This window comes from Camelus bactrianus, chromosome 35, assembly GCF_048773025.1.
Source record: "Camelus bactrianus isolate YW-2024 breed Bactrian camel chromosome 35, ASM4877302v1, whole genome shotgun sequence".
NCBI classification, from domain to species: Eukaryota; Metazoa; Chordata; class Mammalia; order Artiodactyla; family Camelidae; genus Camelus; species Camelus bactrianus.
This window is the reverse complement of record NC_133573.1, coordinates 23,313,735-23,332,346: the sequence shown is the minus strand read 5'-3', so window position 1 is coordinate 23,332,346 and position 18,612 is coordinate 23,313,735. Positions and strand designations below refer to the sequence as shown.

The 18,612-nt window shown below is 37.6% G+C and overlaps 1 protein-coding gene across 4 annotated transcripts in view; it reads left to right on the top strand.

Moving 5' to 3' along the window:
• MALRD1 (MAM and LDL receptor class A domain containing 1) overlaps nucleotides 1-18,612 on the top strand; it is a 438,921-nt gene that overhangs the window by 90,213 nt on the left and 330,096 nt on the right. For all 4 annotated transcript variants that reach the window (XR_012504288.1, XM_074358489.1, XM_045511295.2 and 1 more), the window contains exons 16-19: nucleotides 3,565-3,717; nucleotides 4,603-4,708; nucleotides 5,185-5,552; nucleotides 9,867-10,279. Coding sequence is in view for 3 of the 4 variants with exons in the window: in XM_074358489.1 (XP_074214590.1) it covers nucleotides 3,565-3,717; nucleotides 4,603-4,708; nucleotides 5,185-5,552; nucleotides 9,867-10,279 (1,040 nt within the window). In the remaining variant the exon portion in view is untranslated. The remainder of the gene's footprint in view (nucleotides 1-3,564; nucleotides 3,718-4,602; nucleotides 4,709-5,184; nucleotides 5,553-9,866; nucleotides 10,280-18,612) is intronic.

Here is an 18,612-nt window from a genome sequence, read left to right as displayed (position 1 = left end):
AAGGGTGCTGAATGCCTGCTATATGCCAGGCGTATAGATTCTACAGTAAATAAAACAGCCAGCCATCCCTCTGCTCTTGGAGCTTGGTTCCTAGTAGAGTGGAGCCTGAAAAAAATAGCAGTGTAAAGGCAATAGGGTAATGATGGAGTGAAGGACTTGCAATGTTAAATAGGGCTGTCATTGTAGCTCTCAAGGACAAGGTGATTTAAAGCAGACTTAAAGAGGTGAGGGAAATAAACCCTGAGGGGATTTCAGGGAAAAGTTTTTCAGGCAGAAAGAAAGAATTAGGGGATTGAGACAGGAGGGTACCTGGTGAGTCTGAGCAATAGCAAATGACCTATGTGGCTGGAAGGGAGTGATGATACGAAAAAAATAATAGGGAAATAAAATCAGAGAAAAGCAACCCACCTAGAGCTGTGGTCCCCAACCTTGGCTGCATCTGAGAAACACCTGGAGAGCCTCTAAAGCTCTCAATGCCATGGCCGATTACATTGCAATCACTGGAGGTGGAACCCAGGAATTAGTCATTTTAAAGCTCCCCATGTGATTGTTAACATGCCACCAAGTTTGAGAACCATTCAGCTAAGACTTTATGGGTCATTGCAAGGACACTGGCTTTAAATGAGTGAGATGGGGAGCCGTTGTGGCATTTTGAAGACAGGACTTACAGAATCTGGCTGAACAGAGGGACTGCTTGCTATATTGAGGACATACTGGAGGGTATTAATGGTCGTCAATCAAAGAACACCAACAAAATGCCTGTAAGAAAGTGAGGCTTATTGGTACTTGCTGAGCAAAGAAGGTGACTTACCATGGGGACCTTTGGGGCATCTCAGCAAGAGAGGATTAGGAGAAACTTGTTACAGGGGTTAGGCTTGTGTTGGGTGATTTGGAGGAGGGTTCAAGTGAGTGGGAATTTACTTGGATTGAGTGTCTTCAAGAAACAGGGTCATTCTGTGATTGCGTGCCTAAGCAAATTTTATTTGGGAGGCGAGGGAAATAGAACAACATTGTGATCGGTGAAGATGCTGTCGTCTCACTCATGCCAGGCTGGTGAGTAGGGTACTTGAGCAGTTTTTGAATTTGCACGGTACCCTTCCTGCACTCAGACATGAATAACTAGAGGAGTGGAGAATCTGCCTGTAAATAACTGTAGGGCTGCTGTGCGCTCCTCTTGAACAAAAAGATTTTTGTGTGTCATGAATCTTGGAAGAGGACATTCTGTAGACAGTTCCATTATAAAGACAATATTCTGTGTGTTTAGCCTTCAGCTTCAAAGAATAAGCGAACTTCAAGTTTTCCTCATCACTTTTTTTTCAGTTAATCATATACATTTTAGAAGGTGCCAGTATCTGAGGCATCAGTGTTTTTTTTTTTTTAAAGCATTATTTTAGTTAAGAGAAGAAAGCTGTTAAATGACATTATTTAAAAATTTTTAATTTTGTTTATTACCATCTTTAGACTATTACTGTGTCGGTGGATGGTTTTAACGTGCAGGTTTCCTTTCTTGGTTTTCTCCTGAATTTTGTCATTATTTTTGGAAAATATTCTCTTATTCCTTAACTGTCTTTAAACTTGAATAAGGTTAACATAATCTCAGATTAGGATAATCATGTCTGAGACTAGCTCTGTCTTAAATAATTCAAGCATATCACAAGGCCTTACCAGTTCAGAAATACAGAGAACTCCCTACATTTTGTTGAATGAGAACAGAAATTCTGCTTCATTCTATTTATGTGGGAAAATGTCCAGTAACCTCTCATTTTGTGTCTGCTACCACAGAACAAGACTGAACCATAGCACAGACATGTTATAAACTCATGTTCACCTCCCTAACCTGAACTTTCGAAGAAGAATGTTTGAGATAATAATCACATGAAATGTGTACTATAGTAATACAGATGAACAGAAAATATGATTTGTAAAAGGGCTTACTGTTCTCTGCCCAAGAATAGGCAGAGATTAATAATGACTTTTTAAAAAAGGGTTAACTATTTTTCTATCCTGTTAGATTTTTATTCGTATCTTCTTGGAGTAGATAATATATTTCTTTCCTCACACTAACCAAATGATTTTAGATGTTTTGTACTTCTCGGTAAGAGCCCAGTTTTATCTGTGGGGCTAAGCTCAGGTTATTTAATTAAATTCATAGGGACCTTTCATTACACAAGATATCCCGTTCCTCAGTCACTTCTGAGTCACTTCTGTTGTCTTACCCATTTTTAAGATGTAAGTCAAATCCAGTTTTATTAATATTCTCATGTATCAATTCTTAATAATGCCCTTTTATTGCATGGTTTTGTGTGCCTGACTTTTATATTCACATAACTTTTATTATACTATATTGTTAGAATTGTTCTATTATTTATTGTTGTTAGTCTCTTACTGTGCCTACTTTATAAATTAAACTTTATCATCGGTAAAAATACGTATGTGGAGGGAAAAACATAGTGTATGTAGGGTTCAATACTGTCCAGCAGTTTCAGGCATCCACTGGCTTGGGACTTAGCCCCCATGACTACAGTGTATGCTGTTTACTAGGCTTATTGTAAAATGACAACAAATTATTAGATAAAATTTGTTCTAAAGTAAATTTGGGGTCTGTAGTGATGTCTGGACATTCACACTAAGCAAATTCAGATAAGCGAAAAAGGTTTATCCTTTTCCCAATGTAACGACAGTTAACAGTTACTGTCAATAGTTGCAGAAAGAATATTAGACTAGGAGTCAGAATATTTGGATTTCAGTCAGTCTCTACAACTTTCTAACTATGTAACCTTGGTTAAGTTAATTATTTCATTAAACCTCCCTTTTTTCCTCTGAAAAAACAACAATAATAATGCCATCTCCAAAGAGCTGCTGTGAGAATTAGATTTATATAAAGCCCTCAGTACAGGGCCTTCTACATTTGGTATTGACCATGTATTAGCTATAATTCAACACTGATGTGATTATAACTTCCCATTCTTTCTCTCTCCCTTTTTTTCTTCTCTTCCTCCTCCAGAATGTCTTTGTGGAACTTAACTATTTCTCAGCATATTTACCTGAAAAGTGGGTCAAATTATTCTGCCTTGTGCAAGTTAGGTGATGCATTCAATGCTTTGGGAAATATTAAGCTCTAGAAAAATCAGAGGTGAACTTAATATTAAATATAATGGGCCTGGATTTTTCAAATATTAATTTTTTTTTACAAGTGGCTGCTTATTATGGTTTAGTGTAAAATACGCTGTCAGAACAATTCCAGGTGATGTAATAGCACAGAGAAACTGAGCATCAGAGTAAATTAGGCACCCTTGGCAATTCTGTCAGCAATATGGCTGAATGAGGCTGTTTCTTAGAAAGAATATTTGAAAAGTATTCTAAAATTGATGATTCTGCCATATCAGTTTCCAGTCTGAAAAGCACAATTCTGATTTTTTTTTTTGAGACTTGGCAGGAATCAGATATGCCTTTACTCAAATGTGCCTTTCCTGTTCTTGGGGAAGCTTAACAAGGTGACGACCTTTGAGCTCCGTCTACCCTTTTCAAAGTGTGGGGTCTAAAAGCCACATTTTTGTCCTTCAGTTTCCGAATGTGACTTTGAGGCAGACAGCTGTGGCTGGTTTGAAGCGGCTGCTGGTGATGATTTTGACTGGACATGGGGCTCTCCAAGTAAACTCTCTGCTAGTTTTGAGCTGCAGGCCCCACTCAGGGATCACACCCACAACACAATTCAAGGTAAGACACATGCAGGGGTGCTCCGAACCTATGGACTTCCCCCAACGTAGGACCTTTTGACTCAGTGGTTTTTGAAGTTTATGATGGTGCCAACAAGACATGCATTCAGTAGAAACTGTTCTTTGTGTTTTGAATTTTGACCTTTTCCTGGGCTAGCTGTCTGCCAGTGATGCTTTCAGGATGCTGAGCAATGAGCTGCTGCTCCTAGTCATTCATGTGATCACCAGGGTGAATGACCAGTACACTTACAGCCAGTCCCTTTTTCATTTTCAATGCAGTTTTCAATAAATTACATGAACTGATGAGCACTGTCTTATAAAATGGGCTTCTTTTTGTCAGATGATCATACCCAACTGTAGGCTAAGGTAAGTGTTCTGAGCATGTTTAAGGTAGGTGGGGCTAAACTGTGATGCACGGTAGGTGAGATGTATTAAATGCATTTTGGACTTAGATATTTTCAGCTTACAATGGGTTTATCAGACATAACTTCTTAACTCAAGGGAGATCTGTCCTTTGGTTTACCTTTGCCCAGGTCTCAGAAGAGAACGAGCAGCAGTACATTTCCACATTACTACAACAAATAGTAGGACCATGAATATTGTCAATTATACATATGTTGTCAATATAGAACCTCTCTTTTATGGGTTTTGGGGATGGAGTATAGATGAATTTTTGACGAAATTAACCGAGATTACCAGTTGATTTTGGCATCATTTTGACCTAGCTCTAGATAATAAATAGTTTAATATTTATAAGAACAAATTTGACAATCACTTTCATTGATTTTTTAAATTGTTGTATAGTCTTCAATGTAGGGTTGACAGATGGAGGTCTCGTTTTAGAATTTAGTAGGCTAACTTACACTTTCTTTCTGTATCCCAATAGGGCACTTTATGTTCATTCTGAAGAAGAGCAACAGCCTATCACAACTTGCCAAACTCCAGAGCCCAACTTTCAGCCAGACAGGAACCGGATGCACACTTTCCTTCTGGTAAGTATTAAAACCAGTGATCAGCTGCCCTAGCATCCCAGTGGTTGCAGGCATGCCCCTGCAATTAGCAGACATTGTAATTTTTCCTGGCTTTGCTTTAAAAATGGCTATGGCCTTAGATCCCCACAATTAGCATTTTACTTAGGCGCACATTATCGGCATTTGTTATGTTCTTTCTTGAGATGAAAGGGACTCTCTCTCCAACAATGGATTATAATTTAATTAACACTGCTTCCTGTGTTCCGGATTGAACTCTCTGAGAAAGGTGCCCAGGGTCCTGAGAGTCAGAGTATGCAGCACAGCAGATAAGCTCTTGCAAGCGGGCGGCCGCAATTACTGCGAGAAATAAAGGCGTCCGTTATGATAAGTCATTTTTAATTGCCTGTTGAGTGAGTGGAAGAGTCTCAAAGTTAGAAATGTAGGCTGTTCCATCAATCCATCAATCATTTCTGTGTCTTGTGCTTGTTTTTTTGCAGGTTTTATAACTGTGGCCTCTCCGTGGGAGCAGCTGAGCTACAGCTCCACATGGAAGAAGCCAGTGAGTCCACGGTGCTCTGGAGGGTCTTATACAACCAGGGCGACCAGTGGTCACAGGCCACCGTTCAGCTTGGGCGCCTTGCTCAGCCCTTCCATTTGTCACTCCATAAAGTCAGCCTTGGCATTTATGATGGCGTCTCAGCCATCGATGATGTCAGATTTGAAAACTGCCTTCTGCCGCCCGCCGTGGAGAGCTGCGAAGGGCCAGATCGTTTTTGGTGTCTGCACACCAAGGCTTGCATAGAGAAGCTGCAGTTATGTGATCTGGTGGATGACTGTGGCGATCATACGGATGAGGCTGACTGTGGTGAGTGCTTTTCTTTTTGGTCCCTCCTACTCATTTTGGTGGTGACCATCTTGGTTAGCTCCCTGTTTCCAGGTCAGTCAAGCCAAAGACCCTCAGCACTGTCCCAAAGTTGGTGAATGTGTGTGAGTAATTCACTAGTCAAACCATCAGTATTTATTACGTAGATTTATGAACTAGATCCTAGAGGTACAGTGATGAGCTGGATTACACAGAGTCCCTGACCTCATGGAGTTTTACAGTCTAGTTGAGGAGATGGATATTATTCACATATTAAAAAAATAAGTGTAAAAGGACAGTTTTGACAGGACTTATAAATGGAAGTGCTGTAACTTTATATAATAATGGCATTGGACTTTCTAGAGGTGGGGGCTTATCTGAGATCTGACAAATAATAAGTAAAAGCACGTGTTCAAAGCTGCATGGCAGCTGGAAGCTACCCCGTATGGCTGGAGTAAGGCGATGAAGGGGGAATAAGGTTCAACAGAAGGATGGAGATATGGGGGGGCAGATTAGCAGATCTCTGTAGATCGTATTAAGGAAATTTTCCTTCATTTGAAAGGTTTTTAAGATAGAAGGTAATAGAATAAGATTTTGGCAGATTTAAAATTGTCACTGGGGATACAGGATCATGAATGGATTAAAGGAGAGTGGATTCTGGGGATTTATTAAGAGACCGTCACAATAGTCCCCAGGAGAGGCGCTGGCAGCCTGTGTCACAGTGACAGTGATGGAGAGGGAGGAACTGAAGTTTGAGGAAATATTTAGGAGGGGACATTTGATGATGTTTTGGCTATAGGGGGCAGAGAGTGAGGTGTCAGAGATAAGTCCTGAGTTTCTGGTTTAAAATACCAAAAAGTTTATGGTATCTGATGATTATGTATGTCTTACAGTTTAATAAACCTGGTTCATCGTAGTGTCTAGTGCGCTGGCTCTTGAAAATGAATCAGAAGCTAAGAGGTGTTTGGATTTTGTTTTTTTAATTGAGGTACAGTCAGTTTACAGTGTTGTGTCAGTTTCTGGAGTAATGCACAATGCTTCAGTCATACATGAACATACGATTATTCATTTTCTTGCTCTTTTTCACCATGAACTACTACAAAGTATTGACTATATTTCCCTGTGCAGGATTTTTTTTTTTTAATTTACCAAAATCAGTTGGAAAAAGCTCACATCTTTCTTTGTCCAGAAATAGCAACAATTCTTAAAATTCAAGCTCTGTGTCTGTTACATTGCGAAGGCAATCATAAACCAAAGGAAAGCCATCAAATGCTTCGTACATCATGGAAAACATTACATTAAGAAATTTCCATATAAATCACTGTAGAGAGCTTTGCACCTAAGTGATGTTTAATACAGTCAGGCACATTCAAGTCAGAATTACCGTTCAGCTTGTTACACAACTAACACCTTTAATGCGTATAAATAAAATTGATGATTTCGACAGTGGCTGTTAGAAGAAGTGTTATTTGCCCTAAGGGTAATTTATCTTTGCAATTTTAGGAAGCCTTTTCATCTTTTTCATGCACTTCACATCCCACTCCTTAAAAAATGTTGATCTGTTACTAAAAGTAAGCAAATTATCGTTCAGACTTCTCAGTGTTAACTCAGTAGAATGGGATTATGGGGGCACGACTGTCATCCCAGAACACTTCCTGTGACTCAGTATTAATGACAGAACAGCTGGCGTTGGACTGTCCGTTTCTCCCACAGCCTTCCATCCAGATACAGTGGAATTTATTAGCAGGGATGTGTTAGGCATCCGGAGATAGACACTATATTTCCTGAAGCATGTTTAGAACATGGGCTTTTACTTAAGGATGGAGCTACACGCATTCCCTTTTGAAATAAAGATTGAGCGTGCAGTCGGCATGGAGACAGGCCATATAAAAGCCTGTCAGTTTTGGTGCCAGTTTTATGTCAGAAAACTCAGCAGGACACCTGGTGAGTACCTGCAGGCCCCAGGCCGCAGGTACTTGAGTCACCCGTGAGGAAATATCAGAGGAAAGCTCAGCTCCCATTTGACATTTGCTCACCGGCTTCTCTTCGCCGGGTCTGAGCTCCTGTTCTGCGGTCTTCAGCGACAGGTGATGTGTTCCCACCCTGCTGCGTTTATTCGCACGTGCTTTTATTTATTGTTTCAGGGCATTTGTTCATCTTTGGTGCCGAGTGCGGTTACTAAGATGGCTCGTTAGGGGACAGCTGACATTTGTCTTTCAAAAATATTAGCTTATGTAAATGAAGTTTAAATGTGGAACTCCTCATTAATTCTAAATCCTGGCCCTTCTGCCCGAGAATGGTCAGATGTGTGTTCTGTCTCATTTATGCTAAACAAGTGCTTGGTACCCTACAAATTGAATAGAATATTCAGTTGAGAAGGAACTAGTCAGCTATTTTAAGTGCTTTGAATACTTCTGGTGACTGAAGGGAGTTAGAAGCTTAAAAGCTTCAGCTCAAAGGAGCTACAATTCAGTGAGGAGAGGCTACCACTGAGGAGATCCAGCTAAGAGCTGGCGAGGGCTCAAGATGTGATGTGCATAGAGATGGAGAAAGGGGAGGGGTGTTCAGGGCACGTTTGTAAGGTGGTGCGTGCTAAGGGGAAGGATGATTGGGGACAAACAGGAAGTAACATTTTTTTAAACTTTTTTTAATTGAAGTATAGTTGCCGCACAATATTACATGTTGCATGTGTACCATATAGTGATTTACAATTTTAAAGGTTATACTCTATTTATAGTTGTTATAAAATGTTGGCTGTCTTCCCCATGTTGTACAGTACATCCTTGTAGCTTCTTTTATACCTAATAGTTTGTATCACTTACTCCCCTGTGTTACCCCTCACCCCCTTCTGTGCCCTACTGGTAACTGCTAATTTCTCTATACCTGTGAGTCTGCTTTGTTTTTGTTAAATTCATTAGTTTGTTGTATTTTTTAGGTTCTGCATGTATGTGGTTTCATATAGCATTTGTCTTTGTGTGATTTATTTCACTTAGCATAATGCCTTCCAAGTCCACCCATGTTGCTGCAAATGGCAAAATTATGGAAGTTCTTTTAATTTGGGAAAGGTGAAGCTTGAAAGAGGAGAGTTTAGATTTAAGTTGAGAGTCAATGAGTAAATATTAAAGGATCTTGGATAGAGGAGAATGATAAACTACCATTGAAAGAGGATCATTCTTGAAAGAAAAATACCACATGATATCACTCATATGTGGAATGTAAAAAAAAAAAAAAAAAGGAAGAAGAAAGAAGACACTAATGAACTCACTTACAAAACAGAAACAGACCAGGGAAAGGGGGTAGAAAGGGATATACTTGGGAGTTTTGAGATTTTCAGATGTTAACCACTATATATAAAAATATATAAAAAACAAATTTCTGTATATTACAGGGAGCTATATTCAATATCCTGTAATAACCTTTAGTGAAAAAAAAATCAAAGCAAATCTCTGTATATATATGCATGACTGGGACATTATGGTCTACACCAGAAATGGACACATTGTGACTGACTATACATCAATTAAGAAAATCTAAAAAATTTTAAAAATTTAAAAAAGGAAAGAGGATCATCCTGATACAAGTGTGGAGGGATACTTGGAACTGGGGCAGGAGGGAACCAGAGAGAAAGTTTGATTTCAGAACGCAGTCTGGAAAATACCTGCATTAGAGTCATCTTGGGTGCTTGTTAAAAATATCGATTCTCGGGCTTCTCTCCATACCTAAAAAACTTGTATTTATGCAGGACTTTACCATAGAGTAAGCAATTTTATCACACACCCCAGGTGATTCTGAAAGATGGAGACCTATTAAATTATGACTCTTGTCAGCTCTGCGTGTTACAGTCACCGAGGTAGCTGGTAAAAAATCCTGATATTAGGCTGCAGCAGTTGGACCAATTAAATCAGAATCTCTGGAGATGAATTCTGGGCTTTGGTGGTTTGTTTTTTGTTTTTGTTTTTTCACTGTTCGCTGGTGATTGGAAGCTAAAGTTGAAATCCACTGAGCCAGAAATTTGTTGCAGGGAGCCAGCCATGGGTAGTCATCGTTTGCCTAGAGTTGTGGTAATAGTAATGGGCAAGGTTGGTTATCAAAGGCATTTGGGACATAATGGCCAAAGTAATCCCACCTTCCATCTCTAAAACATTATTACTTGATTGTGTCATCTAGGATTTATTTATACTCTCTTTTGAACTTTAATTTTGTAGTTAAAAATTTTAAAGTGGTTTACCCTTAGGAGCAAAGTATCAAGTAATATTCTTATTGTTAATTGTTTTTTGTCCTTAATCATCTTTTACTTTTATTTGATGCCAATTTCAGTACCTGAACTTCAGTGTAACTTTGAAAATGGAATTTGTAACTGGGAACAAGATACAGAAGATGACTTCGATTGGACCAGGAACCAGGGCTCAACATCTACACTTAATACAGGGCCGATGAAGGATAATACTTTGGGCACAGCTAAAGGACACTATCTCTACATAGAATCTTCTGAGCCACAGGTTTTCCAGCACAGAGCTGCTTTACTGAGCCCGGTCCTTAACGCCACTGATGCAGAGGGCTGCACCTTCCGTTTCTTTTACCACATGTTTGGGAAGCACATTTACAGGTTGGCTGTCTACCAGCGAACCTGGAACAACACAAGAGGACAGCTGCTGTGGCATTTATTTGGGGATCAAGGCAACAGATGGATAAGGAAACACCTCAACATTTCCAGCAGGCGGCCTTTTCGGGTATGAATAAGGGGTTTCATAAGGTGTATCTGGAATGCATCAGAATGTCTAAGGAATATGAAGGATTGCTATAGTCTTGAATTAAAAGTAAATGAACTTTGATCAGTTACTTTAGCACACATTTATCATTTAATTAAGGGTGTACCAAGGCTTGTTAGGTTGCTTTCTTCCTTGACTACCCCCAATAATGTGTGATTAAAATCTCTAAAGGTGGACACATGTAGACACAGCTGCAGGTCCCGCCGATTTTAAGTAATTGTTGTGCTGAAATGAAAAACGTAGAGGAAAAACAGTTTGCGCCATCTGTGGTATTCTGAAGAAAATTTGGACTCTTAAATCTGTTATTTTGAATATATTATTTGATTTTTTTTACATTTTATAAGTAAGCACAAAAATCCAGGAAGAGTGCATGCCTTGTTGGAAAAATCACATAGCTACTCTGGGGTAGAACCAGAGTTTGAATCTAGGTTCCCTTCCTCCTGGTGGAATATTCTTTACTCTAAATCTTAACCTACCTTCTCCTAAAAGTCTAACTTGCAGTAGCAAATTCAGATGCTCATGTGGCTTTTACAGTTTTGTAAAGGACTTTTGCATATATATTATCCATCTGATTCTGCGGTTCCCTGAAGTGGGTAGATCAGGGATCCTTTTTGCCAGTTTTACAGATACAAAGGAGAAAGAGAGGTGGTTGTTTATCCTTACCAACTAGATGATGGGCAGGAAAAGAGGGACGTGGACTGGAACCCACAGTGTCTAGTTAATTCACATTCATTCCAAAATATCATTCAGCCTATGACACATAGGATGGCTGAATATTTGTTGTCTCCCTCTGGTCAAAGACATCTACATATAATATATTGAAAGAAACTTCTTACCTATTTTAGCTAAAATTTTTCTTTTTTTTCTTTTTTGGCATATACTAAATTTCTCAGTTACCCAAACTTAAAGCACTGTCTAAATATCTTTAGTTAACAATTTTGTGGCCAAGAACTTAGTTCCAGGCCACCTTTTGAGAGCTTCTAACAATCATAGGTGTAAACTGTACTTGGCTCAGTAGAGAGCACATTGGGATCGGTGACTTGTCCAGATAGAAGTAGAAATCACGAGAACTAATTGGCCATGTGTAGGGTGATAGCTCGCTGTTCGGCCACACAGGTAAGATGCATATAACCATGTGAAATGAGATTGAAGAGGGTTCTTTGACTTCTATTTAAAAGTCCACTTTATTTATAAGTCATCCACGTCAAATGAATTCTTAATGTCTAATCAGATCAATTTTAATATGGACTTAAGTGGTATTTAGTGGATAAACTCCACTTATGATATTTACTCAAGAATTGGTTTCCAGGGAAAATAACCTTGGCAGGAGAGCAGTTTCACAGTCAGATGACCATGGAGCTAAGTAAGGAATCCTTCAATTTTGAATCTAAACCATAAAAATTCAGGTTTGAGACCCATCCTGGGTCGTGCACAGTGCTCTGCTTGATTTTATACAGGAGTTCTTTTTAAAAAATGAATTCCAGGCATGAAAAGATGAAATCAGAGACTCTGCATGCGGTGTGGATTAATCATTTAAGACAGTGAGGATTGGGTCCGGTTTAAGCAACAGGGTATTTTTGTTCATTGAATGATGAACATTCCTAGTTTCTGTGTTACTGAAAGAGTAAGCAACAACCAGCATTTTAATTAGCTGGGGTGTCGTAGGTGAAATCACCTAGCATCATGTCAACCAGGTGACAGGGACCCATTAAATACTGGTTTAGAAGAAAAATTTAAAGAATTTTCAGGATCATCCATTTAAAATGAAATACAGGACCAGATAGAGGAACTGTTTGACTTCTTAATGTCAGCTGAAATTATCAGCCACGGCTTTTGTGTGTGGCATGGTCAGGAAAGTCATTGCATTTAAAACTTCAGGTCAACTTTCTAACTAATTTTTACTGCAGGCTTTATTGAGAAATAATTGACATATTATAAACTATACATATCAAAAATTTTGAAACCATCGGCACAATCAGGATAATTAAAATGTGAATATACTTCATTTCTAAAAGTTTCCTGGTGGAACTTTCCTGGTGAAAACAGGTGCTGTTCCTAGAGCCTGTGGACTGTCATCTCCCATCCTTCTGTGGGTCTCCACAGACGTAGTGCTTCTCCTGTGGTCTTTGACTTTGGTCAATTCTTTTTTATTTTTTTTAACTTTTTTTATTGAGTTATAGTCATTTTACAATGTGTCAAATTCCAGTGTAGAGCACAATTTTTCAGTTATACATGAACATACATATATTCATTGTCACTGACTTTGGTCAATTCTTAATCGCCTCTTTCCATATCAACTGATGTAAGAAAGGCAGAGGATTAAAAAAAATGCAGTCTCCTTGGGGTAGCCTCTGCTGACTATGAGATACTCTATCCTTCCCCCTCCTCCTTGTGCTTTGTTTCTTTCCTCCTTTTTTCCTTCCTCTCTCCCTTCTCCTTTTCTCTCTCCTTCCCTCTCTCTCTCCTTTCCTCCTTTCCTGATTTTGAGGCTTAGTGAATATTTCCTGAACATCAGATGTTGTCACAAAATGTTATTTATTTAGTCCTCAGTAAGAGCACAATAGAAGCTCAGGTTCAAATTACAGGCTTTTTAAATCCCATGTCAGAGATGTCGAAGTTGAAGTAGAAGTGTGCAGAGGCTAAGTCTGTTGCTCCTGTGTCCATCCCCTCCTGCTGCTTCTTAGTGATACTTTTACCTTCGCTGAGGTCATGTCTAACCCGAGCTTGTTGTAACAGTGGTTTCTAACTCGTCTTACTGCCGTCACATTCTTTTACCTACTCAACGGAAGAAAATTCATCTTTCTAGAATGCAGATCTGGTCCTGGTATTTCCTGCCATAAAACCCTTTAATGAAAAAAACAACAAAAACCCTTTAGTGGCTTTCCGTAATTTATGAGGTAATGTCCAAATTCCTATGTGTCTTCTCATATTTCTTCTTGAATCCCATGCCCAAGTCTCCACCTGCTTCCTGTGTGTCAGAAGTTGTCCTTAGAGCACTGAGCTCATGCTCTTCCTGTGCTTGGGAAGACTTCTCCATCCTGGACCTTTCCCTCTCCAGACGTGCTTGTAAAATACCCATTCATCTTTTTTTTCAGATTCAGGTTAGGTTTCACTTTTTTTGTTTTCCCATTTTTTCCCCTTAATATTGGATTTTATTATTAATTTATTATTTGAAAATTAATACATTCATGTGTTTCAGAATTCAAATGATATTGCTACCTTTTTTTTGCTTTTTTATACAAATGATAGAACACTGTATTTATACTGAACTGATTATATTATTTCATAGGAGAAGGACAATATAGGGTTGAGGATTAAGAGGTACAAACTATTAGGTTAAAAATAAAAGCTACAAGGATATATAGTATAACATGGGGAATACAGCCAACATTTTACAATAACTATAAATGGAGTAGAACCTTTAAAAATTGTGTATCACTTATTATGCACCTGTATCATATAGTAGTGCACATCAACTATATGTCAATAAAATAAATACATAAATAAAAATTTTGAAAAGCAAATTACAAATTGAAAAAAAATCTTGAACTGATTGACGTGCTCTTGCAAATCAAGACAAGTTCCATCAACCAAGAAAAAAATGGACAAAAGATGTGAGCAGAAAAGAAATTGCAAATGATTTATGAGCATGAAAAAATTTTCAGTAACACTTATCATAGGATAATTACAAATTGGAACTATACTATTGTACTGCTTACAACTAGAAGTTCGGGAAAGACTTATAATCTTAACTATTCATTATGTTGGCAGAGTTGTGGGAAAAAGTATTTTCATATATTATTTGTGAAGGTTTAAACTGACACAATTTCTTGGAGGAATAACTTGTCATTATCTACCAAAGTTAAAAATGTGCATGTATTTTGACCCAGCAATAGCACTTGTAGGACCTTATGCTAGACCTGAATGTGTTAATAGGCAAAATTATATATATAACCAGCTCTTCAATGAATAACTTTTTTGCAAGGGTCAAAAGACTTAAAACAATGTAGAGTTCATTCTTAGAGGATGGAGGAAATACATTGAACCTATTCAAAAACACACTTAAAAGAAGGAGGAAAATTTTGTTATACTGATACGTGCTTCACCTTTTTATGAAGTGTTCCTTATAGCTCTGTATGCCTTCAGGGAATTGGCCTCTCACTCTCCTCTGCCTTTTTAGATCCAATTTTTCATATAGTCTTAATGTGTTACCGGTTTAGTTGATTATGAAACCTCTGAATGCAAGGATCACGTCTCTGTTGCCTTAGCGTCTAGCACAGTGTATGGGATGTAGATGGGCAGCAAATGTTTGTTGAATGACTATTTGAGTGCATGACTGAAGTCGTATTTAGTAAGTAGAAAGCTAGGACTACTTTACCGATCATTGTCTTTTGTACTAAGTTTTGGTTTCTTTATTGTGTATTCATAATAGTTTCTTCATGGTTTAAAATTAAGGAGCTCTTCTTGTATTAGATTATTTAAACAATAATTGATCTACATACATAAGACTTCAATAATTTTGAATTTTATTTTTAGATTCAATAATCAGTTTATCGATTCTTTGGGCTCATTATTTACATTTTTAAATAGGTAATCATAACTGTTTCATCTGAAAATTACTCATGTTCATTATGATAGAGGAATATCAATTTACATTGAAGTAGTGGAGTGCTGGTGCTTTAATATGCTTTAAATGGTGCTTTAATATGTCAAGACTATTCCTTCCTTTTTTGTGTGTGAACAGGCTGCTGGGTTCATATAAATGATTTAAATCTTCTTTGGCAATGTGATGATGGTTGTATTTCCTAGTTTTAGTTTGTAGTACTTCAAAATCCCTGTGACACATACAGTTAAGTCCCTCAGAGCAGTTGACATAATATTTATGTGGTTAATTTCACAAGACATGACAGCCTTCATTTCCATCATTAATTGGTTCAGAAGATAGACTTTGTTTTCCAGGTGGAAGCTCAGTCATAGAATTAGAAAATTTATAAGCAGAAAGGGATTATTTAGTCCAACTCTTTTGTTGTTTTGGCAAAGAAATTAAGATTCAGAAGCTCTGTTGTCTTTAATGTCTTAACATGTATTTAAGAACAAAGAAGAGAGACTCAGGTTTCCTGTGTCCCAGCCCAATGATCTTGACATTTTAATACCCTGGATTAACATTATTCACATAATTAAACATAATTACATATTAAATGAGAAACAAAAATACTAAGGAGATATTACACTGAAAAATATAATATTTTTTCCCTTGATAAATACAGTACAGTACTGTAAATGTTTTTTCTTTTTTTTTAATTGAAGTACAGTCAGTTACAGTGTGTCAATTTCTGGTGCACAGCACAGTGCCCCAGTCATGCATATACATACATATATTCATTTTCATATACTTTCTCATTGTTCCCTGTGCTATACAGAAGAAATTTGTGTTTTGGGTTTTTTTTTCCTATTTTTATATATAGTGACTAACATTTGCAAATCTCAAACTCCCAAATTTATTATGATATTATCTTGAATATTTTGATTTTCAAATTCAGTATGTAACAACTCAAAGATTAATAATTACAGTGATTCCTTGAGTTAAATTCTTTCAGTAAGGTCTCAATTTAGTAATCTAAAAATTTTGACTCCTTCAAATGCTACCCTCATGGTCTGAAAAGTGTGTTTATTTATGTGCCATGGAGAATGATTTATTTATTTCAAAAGGCCAATTTTCAAAATATATGACTGTTGTGAAATTGTACCTATTTTCCCCACACCGTCCCTAAATATATTTTAGAGGGCATGTCCAGATTTTCATAATACAGAAAAAATTACGGTTAATAGCCTTATGAAAGAGAGTGATGGCCTTCAGACATTGTAACTTCCAGAGATCCCAGTACTTCTTAGGATGTGTTTGGTTGCTGCAACACTGATCATCTATACTAATTATACAATAATGTACTATAATGCTAATAATACAATATACTAAATTATTAAATGGTACATTAGTCTTGATTTATTAAATGGTACATTAGTCTTAATGAAATCATACAGAATATTGCAGAGAAATGGTTTGTGTGTGGATTCTGTAGGGTATGTCAACATAATGTCTCCTTTTCCGTAAGTTATTTTCTTGGGTATGTCCCATCTCAGTTGATGTACTCTTGGAAGGGTGGATGGGAGGATGAGATATAGTGCCTGTGAGTCTGTGATCCTACATGCTAACATTGGGAAATACATTCAGGTGTGACAAACAGATGGTCCATTTACTCCAGAACATTACCACCTGCAGAATGCAACTAACTCTATCACTAGAATTGTGGGACCAAGACAGATGACTTTACTTGTCATCCTAGACTGCTCTTGGATTGACAGTCTTAAAACCAAGATGTTTTATTTATCTTTTCCTTTGGAAGAATTCTCATCACTTTATCTAAACAGTAAGACTTGCTGCTGCTGCTGCTGCTGCTTTTTTTTTTTTTTAATGTTAAATGGAATTGCTTAGGACTCATTTTTAGTTCCTTTCCCTAGCATACTTTGGGATAGACACCTTTCTTTCTCCTGAGGTTATACCGTCAGCATGAAATTGTCATGAAACGTCAGTACATCAGAACACCTTGTAAAGCGCGCTAGGTGTGGGGCCACATTCCCATGGCAACAAGGAAAGGTGTTTGAGCCATACCTAATGTCGCTGTAGAGGCTGTTGAATGAAACTAAGAGAGGAGGAACACTTGCTCACAACCCTTCAACTCTTGTCATGCTGAACACAGCAGTGACCTTCTGCAAGGACAGTTTCTAACAAGGGGAACACAGTGAGATTCTTTATCTTACCTGCTCTCACTGTATGACACATGTTCACTTACACTTACATGAGGATCTAGGCACGTAATTCGAAATAACTATTTAGCGTCTAATGTTTTCAGTAGCCTTTGTTAGGGGTGCACCATAACCGTTGAATCAGAATCATAAAATACTGCACTTGGAATTATGTAACAATAAAATTATCTCCAGCATTTTCTCAGCAAGTGTTTGCCACACATGTTCTCTTGAACTTCTCATGATAAGAATTTATGACTTCATGAGGTTTTCTGTACGTCCTCAGGACACACTGACAGAAAACATATTCTTACACAGAATTGAAATCTCTCTCCCTTTTGCTTTTTCTCTTGGAGGATTGAGTTTCTTGGCGTGGATTCAGTAACAGCAGTAGTCACTGATTAAGTATCGCCAAAACCTAGTTTAATTCAACTTACTAATTCTTTGACACCACGGGAACCAGGACTCACAAGCTTCCACTCACTTTTTCCCAACATGACCTCTTTTTCTGAAATATGTATTAGTGTATGACGTAGGCCTGCGAAGAGGGCATGGGCTTTCAAAGAAAAGATTCTTCATTTAGACCTGTTAACATCGCAGAACTTTCTCAGTCAATCTGAAAGAATTCTGTAGCTTCTGGTAACATCCTCCAGTAATAAAGGAAAAGAGTTTTTCTCCCCAGTGGATTTTGTGAAAGATTTCAAAAATCTTATTCATAATCATAATTTATTTTTTTCATTTGTGGGCTGTTATCTTTAAATTTTAAGTGGTGCTTCACTTTTCAGTACTAGGGAAAACACCTTTTGGAAGTTACGTTGCAAATTCGGTAGGACCATATTTAATAATGTTATCTCGATCGCACTTTTCGTGAAATTAAATACAGAGATGCTAAGAGTATAAATTATTTATGCGGCCTCGTATAACATTTTTCTTCCAAGGGTGTGTAGTTTGCTAGAATTTGCACTGAAAGGTTTTGGATAGAATATGTTGGCTTGGAGCCTGGGTAAGCAGCACTCGGGTTTGCTGCTTACTGAGCAGTGTACTAAATCTTATTTCACAGTCTTAGGTTTCTCATAGGCTGTCTTTTTTCTGCTGAATTCAAATATATCCACAGCTTACTGCGTCAGCTTTTCATCACCTCCTGATGAAAAGTGATGAACTTGGTTTCCACTGTGAAGAATAGGTGACTAGAAAAGGGGAGAAGAAACGATTTGGGAGAGAATATTATAGGAAGGCGAGAGCCAGAAAACAAGTCAAATCTCATAATAAACCCATCATTTAAATCCTACTCTTCTTGTTATGGGTTCAGTAATTCAAAATATTATCTAAAATTTGCAACCCTCCAAAATTACAGTAAAATATTAATATGGGTCAGTAAACAATGGAAATAAACTGTAAATATATTATTAGTAATATGTATATTATGGCTTATTAAGCATTGAAAAGTCATAAAAATTATATAATACTCTGTTAGTATCCAAATGTATAATTCA